The sequence below is a fragment of the Gymnoscopelus braueri genome (genome assembly GCF_963280865.1).
Source record: "Gymnoscopelus braueri genome assembly, chromosome: 21".
Lineage (NCBI taxonomy): Eukaryota > Metazoa > Chordata > Actinopteri > Myctophiformes > Myctophidae > Gymnoscopelus > Gymnoscopelus braueri.
In genome coordinates, this window is record NC_137623.1 from 20,234,663 (window position 1) to 20,248,060 (window position 13,398).

The 13,398-nt window shown below is 40.1% G+C and overlaps 1 protein-coding gene across 3 annotated transcripts in view; it reads right to left on the bottom strand.

Annotated features, from left to right (window-relative positions):
• Positions 1-1,008: 1,008 nt before the first annotated feature.
• Positions 1,009-13,398, bottom strand: part of smchd1 (structural maintenance of chromosomes flexible hinge domain containing 1) — a 60,715-nt gene continuing 48,325 nt past the window's right edge. For all 3 annotated transcript variants that reach the window (XM_080418500.1, XM_080418501.1, XM_080418499.1), the window contains 11 exons: positions 13,139-13,294; positions 12,888-13,014; positions 12,536-12,655; positions 12,351-12,433; positions 11,384-11,506; positions 8,405-8,583; positions 6,435-6,544; positions 3,840-3,910; positions 3,308-3,482; positions 3,054-3,212; positions 1,009-2,169 (listed from right to left, as the gene is read on the bottom strand). In XM_080418500.1, the coding sequence (XP_080274626.1) occupies positions 2,087-2,169; positions 3,054-3,212; positions 3,308-3,482; positions 3,840-3,910; positions 6,435-6,544; positions 8,405-8,583; positions 11,384-11,506; positions 12,351-12,433; positions 12,536-12,655; positions 12,888-13,014; positions 13,139-13,294 (1,386 nt within the window). In that variant the 3' untranslated portion in view covers positions 1,009-2,086. The remainder of the gene's footprint in view (positions 2,170-3,053; positions 3,213-3,307; positions 3,483-3,839; positions 3,911-6,434; positions 6,545-8,404; positions 8,584-11,383; positions 11,507-12,350; positions 12,434-12,535; positions 12,656-12,887; positions 13,015-13,138; positions 13,295-13,398) is intronic.

A 13,398-nucleotide genomic window follows, 5' to 3' on the forward strand; every position in this document is an offset into this window, starting at 1 on the left:
CAAAGTGACCCGAAGGCCCTGGGTGTGACTAAAACACGAAGACCCTACGAGGGTAGAGTCCATTTGGACACCTGGTGGTCTCTGGACTGCCCTCACACCATCCATTAAATTAAAAAGGGTTCTCAAACTTTCGGTGCCGCGACCCCCCCTAAGTAATAAATACTGGGGACCCCCCAACCTGACTTGGAATTGTAGGAATTACATGTAGCCTAACAAGCAGCTAACAACGCCTCACACTCCAAGGCGTTGAGAGCTTGTAGATCGGCTATTTTCACAATGTTTGCCTCTTTCTTACGTAATATATGATAATTTGGCCAATTTGGTATTAGGGTCTTAACTCTTAAAGGTCATTAAATTGTAACTAAATGTGCAGACACCCCGATACACTTATACTGTATGTTGGTTTGTTTACTGTTGAGTGAGAAAACAATGTTGTACATTAAGCTTATCATCTGAGAATCTCCCAAAATTATTTGGGGACCCCCCTGGGGTCCCAACCCCCAATTTGGGGTCCTCAAGGGGAGGTAAACATAATTTCCCATAGAAAGGAGGTGTCATTCACTGCTGTCATTTTTCCTTTTTCTCCTTTGGACATACTATGTACAAAGGAGAAAAAGGAAAAAAGTGTATAGTCGAATAACCATTTCATCCATTGAAAACACGATAGCGTATCACGTATGTCGTGCATGGAATAAATAATTATCGTATACCCTCTGAAAAAAACCTAGAACACACCACTGGTACATAGTGTTTGTATTTGTTGATGACGTGTTAATTTTTGAATGCCATGTTAATGAATTGAATACACAGGACTTTTTTGTGCCATCCTTTTAGCCTTAATGTCTGACTGTGCTGTTTACATTTCTGACTAATTAAGTATTCAAACAAAAACACAAGTTGAGAAATGTATACTAATGCCTCTTGCTGTTCATTGATTACAGGGGGGTATGCTTTATTCTATTTGTTTGGTCGACCACATCACATAACGAATATTAAAACTCTAACAAAGACTGAATAATTGTTTTATTCACCATATGAAAAATTGTTTAACATTAAAATAAAAAGATAAAATGACATGGATACACATGGATGACAGGGATAACAATTGCTTAATATCAACAAAGCTTTTTTTTAACAAACAAGGAAAAAGCTGAATATTAACATAGCTTCTTTTTTTTTAAACAAACAAAAAAAAGTAGTCAGAATAAATCCTAAATTATTCTCCGTCCCTGAGTCGAAAATAAATAGCCAACCTACATGCATGGGGCGCGTTGTGAGCTTGTAAGTTGGCCATTTTTGTCACATGGCACCATCATGGGACTAATGAATAAGGCTTAAAGGAGTAGTTCACCCAAAAAATTACTTATTTTCTAACAATTACACACCCCATGAAGCCTTGAATTCATGGAGATGTTTTTGTTCTTGTCGCATACCTGAGCCAATAATTTGATGACCAGCGGAGTCTCCGGTAGGAAACTCAATTGAGTGGTCAGTAGGACCAGTAGGAGACTCAATTGAGTCTCCTACTGACCAGTCATCGAATTATTGGCTCAGGAATGCGACAAAAACAAAAAAATCTCCATGGATTCAAGGCTTCATGGGGTGTGTAATTTATTGATTGAAAATAAGTCATTCTTTGGGTGAACTACTTCTTTAAAGGACGACTTCACCCATTTCAACCTATCTTCATGTAATTGGTCCTCCTCACTAATGCACATGATAATACAGTATGGTAAAATGTTTGTCTACTCTATGTCTCAGAGGAGGAGTGTGGAGAGTTCAGAAACCCGCCTACCAGTGACATCATCGATGGGGAATCCAAGCTAATAAGAAACAGCAGGCTTTCTATTCTTGGAAAGCTAGCATGCTATAATGTAATTAATAAATAAAATGGTTAATAAAAAAACAAAATAAAAAATGTGAAATATTGTTTGAGAAAAACGCCCCTGCCTAACGATGTCACTGGCAGGCGGGTTCCTGAACTGTCCACAGACCGAGTAGAAGAAAAACGTACCAAATTATCATGAGCATTAGTGAGGACCATTTCAAAAGGGAAACGTCATGGTAGGTAGCGTTCCACTGCTGCTCATGTCTTTTGTTTGAGTCTCTTTGCAGGGTTGCCTGGTGCCTCAATGGCACCCCGCTTCACAGACGTTCGAGGGGTACTGGCTGAAAGGAGAGCACAGAGCAATTAGCCAAGCACATTTTCAATCAATCAATCGATTAATCAATCTACTTCATTGTCACAATTACAGGTAACAGTGAGGTGAAACTCTTGTTTATGCAGGCTTCCATGTTTGCAGCTCAACGGAGTAAAAGAAAAGAATTAGAAGCAAAAAATGGGAAACAAGATGAGCACAAAAAGCCTGAAAAAACAGCATGTTAAAATCTGTATCTTGTAATTTAAAAGAGGTCTTAAATCACATGTAGTGCATTCAATATGGTGCATGTCAATATCAGGTTGCTTATAAGTCCGAATGGAAGTCCTAAACACATTAAATGTGCATCAGTATCAGTACACATCAATTAGCTGAAAATTTGCAGGTGGGCCCAAATAATCTAATAATAATATTAACTTTTAGATTTTCTAATGATAATAATAACAATATTTAAAACAATGTAAAAAACGTGTCATGGTATCTTTTTTCTTTAAAACCTTTAAAGATTTCCCCAAGTGAACCCTGATCCAGAAAAGGTTGGGAACTGTTTTCATGCTCCCAAGTGCGGTAAACCTATGCTGTATAACACAGGTGGCATGTTTCTCAAGTTGTTGGTGGGCTGAGCGCGCCGGCAAAGAGTGATGGGATTGTTCCCTTGTTTACTTTCTGTTCTGGTGTAGAGGGAAAGCGGTCGCGCTAAAAAGAGTTGAAGTGATATTTGTTGTTACTACGGGTGATACAGAAGTTAGAACCCTGGCTGTTCACATGGATTTATTGGATCTACTTTCGTTATTAAATCACCAGTTCTTCAGCACAGTCTCCTTCTTTCATTGATAATAGAAGAAAGGATAAGGATCATTCTGGAAAGGAAGAGGAATAGTGCTACACACATACCAAGCATTTTATCAACCTCCTGCAGCTGCTCCATCTTCTCTTCCATCTCTGCCTTCTTATGCTGCATTTTAGGGGCTCTCTGGGCTCTGAGGTGATCGGTGTGATCACTTTCCGCCTCTTCCCTCTTCTTCATGGCAGCTAGGAACTGTTTCAGAACATCTAGGAAGAAAAACAACAATATTAAGAATACAAACAAAACCTTTAGAGCTACATTTAGAGCCAATTTGAAAAATAATATGGTATAACTGTCCTACCTAATTGCCCCTCGATGACATGGTATTGCCGTGGGCTGGGCGCCCCAAACACACGGTCACCTAATCTCTCTATGGGAGGCGCTTGGTTCTTGCCACCCCCAAACTTGCCCCTGGCACTGATCCTCTCACCTTGCCTGGTCAGGATGGTTGGACAAGGTAAACGATTCTGTGCCACCTGGAAGCAACATGCATTTTTCATTCACAGGGAATCTCAGAATGCTCAAAGTTACAACATATTATTAGATATATAGATTATATGATCATAGGTTAAAATCAGGATTTAAAAAAAAAGTCAAGCACAAAAGAAAGCTGATAAGAGCTGGTAAATCTTTCAGTTCCGTTATTTTATTTTCCATTATCATCTATTTTATGATTTTATGTTTGTTAACATTATTTTTCTTTTATTCATTTGTTTCTAATTATGTTCTACCACTGTAAAAATAAACTCAACAACAAGAAGTTGCAAGCCTCGTGCCTAATTTATACGCTTGTAGATTGGCTATTTTTGGCATACAACTACTTCACTACTCACCGCCCTTCTGTACTCGTTGGCAGAATTCAAGTCATCTATCAGAATGGTTTCTCCCAGCAGGCTTTTGAACACTGAGGATGAAGTACACAAGAGAAAACTGCTGAAAGGCACACTAATACAGTTAATATTCACAGCATGTCATTTTGGACTAATCCCAACCCGGACTAGATAGATCACTGTGGTGTTATACACTAAAAAGAGCTTAAAAAGGTATTAGTTGAGTTAACTGTTGATCTAAAACAGCTATACATACTGTACCGGTATATATACATACAAGGGGAGGTAAACACATTTTTCCCATAGAAAGGTGTGATTAACTGCCAAACATTTCTTCTTTTTCTCCTCTGTACGTATACTGTTTTGTATTTGTTGTTGATATGTATTTGTGTTCTTTTCATGCTATGTCGATGAATTGAATACATGGACAATGGAAAAAAATTCTCCTTTTAGCCTAAATGTCTAGTGCTGTTAACATTTCTAACTAATGAAGTATTCAATCAGTATCAGTCATTCTCAAATATTTTCATGTCAAGGACCCCCACATGGAAATGAATTTGGCAGCAGACGCCCATCTGAAAATATTTAGTGTGCCACGAGGGACCCCATACAACATTTAATTTGTGTTGTTAAAATATTCAAAGATAGATCGGCTATTTTCAAATAGCCTATGTATATCGGGTTGAAGGGGTCAAACAGACTTTGATGCTATGTTAACACATTTTGCTGGGTACCCCATGGAACCCCCAAGGACCCCCTGGAGTACAGTATGCCAGGCAGAACAAAGGGAGAGGATGAATTTAAACTTGTGAGAGGAAACTATGACATCAGCCTAAATAATGAAATAGCAGAGACCTACTTTTCATGCACTAAGAAATACAACAACAACCAAAAATACTGTATGTAATACTTCCCAACTGCACAAACAAGACTATTAGATCTAAATATATTTTAGAGTTCCACTGCTGGCACAGGTCCAATTTCCACTCCGGTAGCAGAGTCCCCAAGGAGGTAACTGCAACTGCCCCCCTCCCCCGTGAGGTAGGAACCCAGGGTTGAGTCTGGAACCATTTATCCACGGCCCTACTGAAGGGGTAGATGGGAGAGGGGGCAGGGGAGTATCCACGGCCCTACTGAAGGGGTAGATGGGAGAGGGGGCAGGGGAGTATCCACAGCCCTACTAAAGGGGTAGATGGGAGGGGCGAGAGCAACTTACCCCGACAACAACGGACACAACAGAGACCTGGAAAGCCTCTGGAACTGTCCCAATGACATTAAAAGGTAGGGTAAGTGTTTTGTTGTTGTTGCTAAACTAAGTGTTAAATTGCTTTATATTCTGATATCACTCATTGGCACAGAGTGTTTGGTCAGTAACAGGGGTCTCCCCGTCCCTCCAGCTCTTGATTAAACAGAGAATGCATGTTCGGGTCGGGATACCAATTTTATCCAATCAGGAGAGATAACTCACACAGGACAGAAGAAGAAGTGAATTTGGAAGTTATGACACAAATAAAATCGGCAGACACAATTGGAACTGGAACACTATCAAATTGAAGCTGATAAACGGGTACTTTCTCCTGATTGGCTGAAGATTTGCCACCCACCTGAAAATGTAGTTTCTGTTTATTAAAGAGCTGGAGAGACACGAGACCCCTGTTACTGAACAAACACTCTATTGCAATGATTACCATCACAATATATTGCTTTAACCCTTTAACAATTTTTTTTACAATTACCCTACCTTTAACCACGTATGCCCCATTTTATACTTCATTGCACGACTGTGTTGTGCAGCGAAAACAGCCCATCTACAAGCTTACAATGTACATCTGCTATTTTCCCGCTATTTTTGAACATCTCCGCTTTTAAATAATAAAGTAGCAGCAGATCCGCAAGCTCGAAACGCGGCGCGAGTAGCTTGTAGACTTGCTACTTTACTTTAAAGTACGTTTTTGACATGAGGTTTCCACCCTGACAGAGACGATAGTTCTCATTCTCCTCTTACTATACTGTACCTGCTAATATTTAATGACTTTCAACTTGGCGTCCCCTTTTTGGACATGTCATTAACTCTTTCAGTGCCAATGAAATAAAAAAAATATTGCGAACTGTGCCAGCATTTTTTTTTTTTCAAAGTAAAAAAAAAGTGCTTAGGAAGCGAGATACAGCCTTTTTCAGTTATAGGTTAAACAAAGAGTGGATGGAGCTGCAAATCTTCAGATAATGATATCTTGGGTTCTGAACATTTTTTTTTAAACTCGGGATTTCTCGTTCTGGCACTGAGGGTATTCAGATAAAACTCGGGATAACTCGGGACCTGGCACTGAGAGAGTTAATGATGTATTTTTTGGCCTTTATTGATAGGATAGTAGTCTGACAGGAAATGGGGATAGAGATGGGGAGTGACATGCAGCAAAGGCCGTCGGGATCGGGACCCGAACCCGCAACACGCTGTCAGGCTACTTTGGAGCCTAGGTGCCTACGCCAGCGGTCCAGGACTCGGATCTGCAACTTCTGATGCTTTTGTGTGACGCTGTGGTAAGGTAGGCCGTTAATTTACGAAAAAACACACAGCAACGATATGTTAATATTACTCACGCTTATCACAGTCCTCCTTATGCTCGGGGTATATCAGGAGGTCCTTGACAAACACAGGGTTTCCACAGGGATTAAATAAATTGCGTCCGTTTCTTATGTGTGGCAAAGGTCTGCAAAAAAGGGAAAAAAATAATCATAGTACATGCATAGGCCTGTCACAATTATTACATAATCGCCTGATGGCAATTACTTCAGATAATGACAATTATTTTGCATAATAATCAGAATAGTTTCCATTCATCTGTATACATTAATCTGTTATAACACCAATACGTTTTCAAAATTAAAGCTGCACTATGTAACTTTCCTCTTCTACCCCGGATTTGAACCCGGTTTCCTGCGCCACGTGCTGACATTTTTAGCATTGGCCTGCTTGCTCAGGGGATAAAATGTATCTCGACCTTCAGGTCAAAATGTCTCAATAGAAGAGCTGGGAGACACAATACAACCAACCCAATTGTATAAGTTATATTGTATGAACATACTTTACCATACAGATTGGACAAAATTACATTTCATTCATAAAATAAAAGTTATATACCGTTTTTTTTGCTTTAATGGAAATGGCAGATCTACAAGCTCACAACACACTGCGAAGCGACACGTGAGCTTGCAGAGGACTATTTCAAGTATAACATGATTAACTAGAAAAAGTGCTCCTCTGAGCCAGGTCAGGTAGGTTATTGTGGGCCAGCGATGTTTGGAATTCGCCAATCAGGATGGAATATGAAAAATATGACTGATCCGTCTTGATCACTTGACTATAGAGATAATGTGTACCAATTTGCGCGATGTTTGGGCAAAATTTGTAGTCATAGTAATAAAGTAAAAATGTTTCGCAAAAATCGTCCTCTTGGTGGTGCCATAAAAGGGCAATGTTAAAAGGGTGGCATTTCACTGCAATCGGACGCTGCGTTCATGATTTGCGGCATTTTGTTCAAAACTGTCCACTCCTGCAAACTTTAGATGTCAATCTTAGCCAATCATGAAAAATCTGAATCTGTTTGGTTTAACGACTAGAGATACTGCGTACCGATTTGCGTGATGTTTGGACAAAATCTGTAGGAATACTGTCTTGTCAAAAAAAAAATTGTGCTAAAAACGGCCTCCTTTGTGGCCCATGTCAGAAAATTGGGGCAGAGGTTCTGCAGAGGGAGTGTGTGTGCACAGTTTTGCTTCGATCAAGCCAATGGTGCCGGAGATTAGCTGTTCACCGACGGACACACACATACACACACGGACAGGGTGCAAAACGTATGCCGGGTCCATAAAATAATAGGTCGGGTCTGTAATATCTCGGAACAAATCGGATCTCGGAACAAAACTCACAGGTCCATCCGGGTCCAGCATTTGAAAAAATTCTCGGAACCAGTCGGTCTCTTAACAAAATTAACGAGTCCATTAGGGTTCGGGTCTGTCATTTTTGACCCGCGAAGAGCGCGTTATATTGTTATGCAAATAGTTTCTGACAAGTCCCGGAAAGGAAGCACTGTGATTGGTTAGTACTCACTTTGATTGGCAGGTGTGCCTTCTGAGACTTGGAACTATGCAATAAGTGGCGAAATTATACCTAAAGTGGCAAAATTATGCCTAAACCTAACCTTAACCTCACAAAAACTACACCTCTAACCCGAACCTCAAGTGGGGCTTGGCAGAATCTAGTTCCCATTAAATGATACGTGTGAAGAGCTCTAGGGCCATATTTTCACCGGTGCCTTACCCATTATCCCTAAACTTCTTTGCCATTTTTTACAATTTTTAAATAGTTCAACTACTAGCCAATCTACATCGACACTTTGAGCTTGTAGATTGGCTATTTGAACTATTTGATATATATATATTTTTTGTATTATATATATTTTTAATTCATTTTAGTTTATTTCCGTCATTGGCAGTGTGGGCCATTGCAAAATCGGACGGGAATTTTTGTCCATGGCAATGAAAGAGTTAAGAAGCTCAAAGCCGTTTACCTGCCGGGGTGAACATACACACCGTCCAGGGGCATTACCTCCTGCCTGCCCTGGGTGTCAGCATAGATCTTTTGTGCGGCCTTCGTCGTCTTGGTGACGACACAATCAATGTCACCTGAGAGTTGCCAGGAGATAACGCCGCCAGCAGCCTCATCCTCCACCAGAGCCAGATGGCCAACCTGCAAAACCAAAACAACCAGTTAAAAGCAGTGGTTCTCTTACATTTTCTCGTCAAGGAAACCCCAAAATTGATATGTATTTGGCTACGAAAACATTTGAAACCTAACAAGCTTGTCAGACCCTGATGAAGACCTATTAGGTCAACACGCTATTTTTTTTAATAGCAAAAAAAAAGGGTTAAAGGGGAAATCCACCCATTTTCAATATTTAACTATGTCATTAATATAGCATAAAGGAGTTGTGTGGAAATAAGAAAAAATTAAAAAAAAAAATAACATTGCAAAAAAACTTAACATTGCAAAAAAATTAACATTGCAAATTACACTGTGATGACTCATCATGGTGTAATTTGCAATGTTAATTTTTTTGCAATGTTAAATTTTTTTGCAATGTTAATTTTTTTTAAATTTTTTTCTTATTTCCACACAACTCCTTTATGCTATATTAATGACATAGTTAAATATTGAAAATGGGTGGATTTCCCCTTTAAGTGTTAAAATGTTTTCTTATTTTGCTGGGGACCCCCTGGAACTCCCCCCAAAGATGGCCTGGGGTCCCTGGACCACACATTGAGAAACAATGAGGTAAAGAAAAAGCTGGGGTTCGCACAACAATGACTGCACAGAACAAAACAAAAACAAATCATGTTAAGGATCTTTCATCTAATTTCAATTTAACCACATTATACCTGGCATGTCCATTTTGGTAAAAAAAAACAAAAACCACAAAAAAAAACAATAAAAACACAGAAAATAACAGATCTACAAGCTCACAACGTTGTAAAGTATGGTGAACGTTTCCCTTTTGTCTGACATGTAACTTGTAGACCAGTGGTTCTCAAAGTAGACCTCCAGGGGTTCTTTGGGTGAGACTGATTGTTTTGATTGGTGTCATTGATTAAAAAAAAATGCAGTTACATGAACCTAATATATATCTATGTACTTAATTAATAACACCAAAAAATCTGAAGAGCTCATTTCCATTGTGGTCCCCAGCAACATGAGGAACAGTTTAATTTAACATATTTCACTGGAAGTTAGTCAAATGAGAGCATGAAGATGATGTGTTCTGGAGAGCACGAAGATGATGTGTTCTGGAATGGAGTTTAAGGCTCAACCTAAGGGATGCCAGTGTACCAGGATGTGCAGGCGTAATCAAAATAACATTTAATACATTCCCTGCCATTGACGGAGATCCCCGTCATTTCAAATCCACCCGTTCACTGCCAAAACATTTATATATATATTTTTTTTATTATTATTTTTTTCCCCCCCACACAGAACCAGGAGATAACGTGATCCAAAGATTTACTGCTCCATTCACTTCCTGGTGAAAGTATTTGGGAAATATTCTGTATCTCGGCTCCTGTTTTACCATGTATTTTTGGCGAGACATGCCATTTTCAACGGTGTATAACAAGCGAACGGGAGGTCGCAATGCCATTTTTTCTTCTTCTTGGAAACACAGTGAAACCCTCCGTGATTAGCAACCATCAAGGGATCGATCATACTGGAGATAAATATTCTGTGGTTCTTTTCAGAATGCTTAAAAATGCTGGCAGAAGCTACAGCCTGTTTGAGAAAACCCATGTAGTGAATGTGTTAACAAGTGCCTCTGCCAATTTAGCTAAAGAGCATTTCTATCTATAAAAAATTATATTCTAGCTAGACATTTTACCTTTTAAGTAGGTTATCATTTTAAATCTTCTCTGATGGTGGTCCTCCCTTGGCAAATCTTTTCAAATGTGGGTCCACAGTCTTAACATATCAATTTGGGGTCCTTTACATATAAAGGTAGCTCTCCACCGCACCGACATCAGCGGCGGTAAGTGTTGGAAAGCGTCTGCTGCCAAAAATCTGCTGTATGGACGGTGGGTACACTGTCGCACAAGTTGTAGGGTAGCAGCGGGCTTGATGTTGAAAAAGACATCAAGTCATAGGCAATTTTTTTACACTTCATTCAACTGCCAGTCTGTAATAATCTGTACAGCAGTAGTCTGTTTGGTGGAGAGCAACCTTTAGGATGCCATCTGTAGCATCTTGCTTGAGATTTGTAAATAGCAGTAGGATAATGAAGCACAGCTATTGCTATTAATTAAGCAGCTCTAGCTAAAACACAAAGGCTATGCCCAAAATGTTTGCGCTTTCCTTTTCATTAATGTGGCATTTCAATTTACAGGCATGCAAACAGCCCGAGGTGAAAAAGGTGACAACATGTTTTCTTTCGGGTCAGGTGTCACACAATTGCCCTATTTGGGTTCAAAAAGGTGACTGTAGCTGAAAAGTGACACTTTTGCATGTCTGCAATTAAATATTATAGTGCCAAATCCCAAGTTGTTTCAAGAGCACTAGAGCACTATAGAGCAGAGACACCCTGAGCAAGCCTTTTTGCAAAGGTGGCAATGAATAACTACCCCTTAACTGGAAGAAACCTCAGGCAGAACCAGGCTTTAGGTTGGGTGGCCATCTGCCTTGACCATGTTGGGGGGGGTGAAGAGTGAGGGAGAGAGGGCGAGAAAGAGGGGGAGAGAGAGAAAGAGGGGGAGAGCGCGAGAGTGTAGAGAAGGGCGGGGGGGGGATACTTTATTTAAGATAGGAGAGTACAGAGAGACAGGAAATCAAAGGCAGAGATAGGACAGACATCGGATCAAACTCGGGTACTTGCTACTCAATTCAATTTTATGAAAGTTGGCTCAAGACACTTTATATATAGAGCAGAGACCCAACATTGTCCCACCCTGAGCAAGCACTCACAAGGAGCAGAAATTATGTTCTGTGCACTGGCAGACTATGACTTTACCTTTCCCAATACATCACCGTTGCGGAGAAAAGGATCAGCGATGCGGCAGACTCTTCTGGGCATATTGAAAATATGCTCAGCGTCAGCCATCTTCTGCTGGATGCAACGCTCTACATCTGGAACCTAGAGTAAGGGGTTGTACAAGTTCCCAAAAGTCAAACTGTTGCATGATATGTGAAGTGTGTTCAAGAGTGTTTCCATGACCCTCAGACATACACACTCATGCAGAGATTTGTGGAATTTAAAGATGGATATTGAGAGAGTTATGGCTTTCTTATTGATCTTTCACTGCATTAAAACACTGTGAGTGTGTTTATGCCTGTCCTTTGCGTATCCCGAGATTCGCAAAGGACCAGTCACCTTCATAGTCACCTTCATATTCAGCGTGTGTATGACTGACGCCCGAAAGGAGTGCAGTATTGAATATGAAGTCGGTCGGATAGGGTGTTCGGTGCCATGATTATATGCAAAGTCAATGAAATAAAAATGACGGCTGTCGTGAAAGACATGAAGGTGTGGCCCGCGAATGATGTGACAAGAAAGACATGTGTCACCCTTGAATGACGGGTAGCTACAACGGGTACTGACATCACAGTATTGCCTAGTATATTACAATGCCATGAGTATCATATGTATTTTCACACACACACACACACACACCCCCCGGCTGGGAAAGAACTAACATGACCAGTATACAAAAATTGTTGAGCAAATCAAATAAATCAAATTTGACTTGCTTTGTGAGCGCATCTCATGTTGATGGTAAATAGTGTAAATAAATTCAAATAACTGGTCTAAAAAAAAGAACATTCAACAAATTCATCCAAGGTTATTCTCCACCTGTTTCAACACCATGTGCAATGAATTATGAATAGTGTGATCACTCGATATATTACATAACAGTGTATAAACAACTTATTTACTATAGATGTAGAATGATATGGGGATGGTCTCATTAAAAGCTTACGGTTGTTAGTCGTGTCACATCCACTTCTTTCTGGAGCGCCGTTTTCAGACAAGCCTCCTTATTGACTGCATCTTGGAGGTGGGCTGAATAAAAGTATGAAGCAGTCAATCATGTTTCTCTAGTAATCAAACACCCACAATTTAACTGAGAACAAAACATAAAACAATTAAATAAAGTAAACTTACAGGTGAGTAATTTGGTGAGTTCAGTATAGGTACTGAATGCGTTTTTGTAAACAGAGATAGCTTTAACTAGCTCATCCCTTTTTTTGGACAATTCTGCCGTCTGCCTTTGGTTGTCTGCGTCTGGAGAAGACAAACACATGTGCAGCTTATTTTACTTAAGTTAATTAGTGGCAATTCCAACACTAGATTTTAAGTAGCAGTACTTAACCCTAACCCTAAACATCATGCTGAAATGTTTGACAATCCCCCTCCCCCCCCCCCCCGGGTTAAACCATGAAAACTACAGCTCAAATACGTAAACATTTCAGCACAAAACAATTCAGAGAGATATTCCAAAAAGGTGTCGTCTTACCGTTGCAAAATCTGAACTTGAGGTCATAAGCGGCCAGCGGCAAGGGAAAGCCTTTGATTTCCGGTTGGAAGTGCACAACATACTCCTTGCCATCTTCACCGGGACTGTCTTGCATAATGCTCAGACACTGCACAGACCACACATGAACAATGAACATGGTGAATTTAAAAAGCAAAACAAGACAAGAGATTATAGATTAAGAGACTATAGCCAACAACACTATACAGCTTTCTTTGAGTGGTTTCTCGTGCCTGTATGTATGCCTTTCCCCTCAGAATGTTGACTTTGAGGGTGCTGACTTTCCCCTCAAACAGCGGGACGTCTTTCCCACCAGCTTCACTCAGGCTTTTGATGGAGACCATCACCTTCCCATCCACGTCCAGTGACACTGGGTTAGAATACACATCCTGGAATAAATCATTACGGATTATCTCATGGGCGACGAGAGTTTTCAACTTAACCTAGGCATCCCTATTTTGCACATTTCTCAAGATTTGTCATACAATGAAGT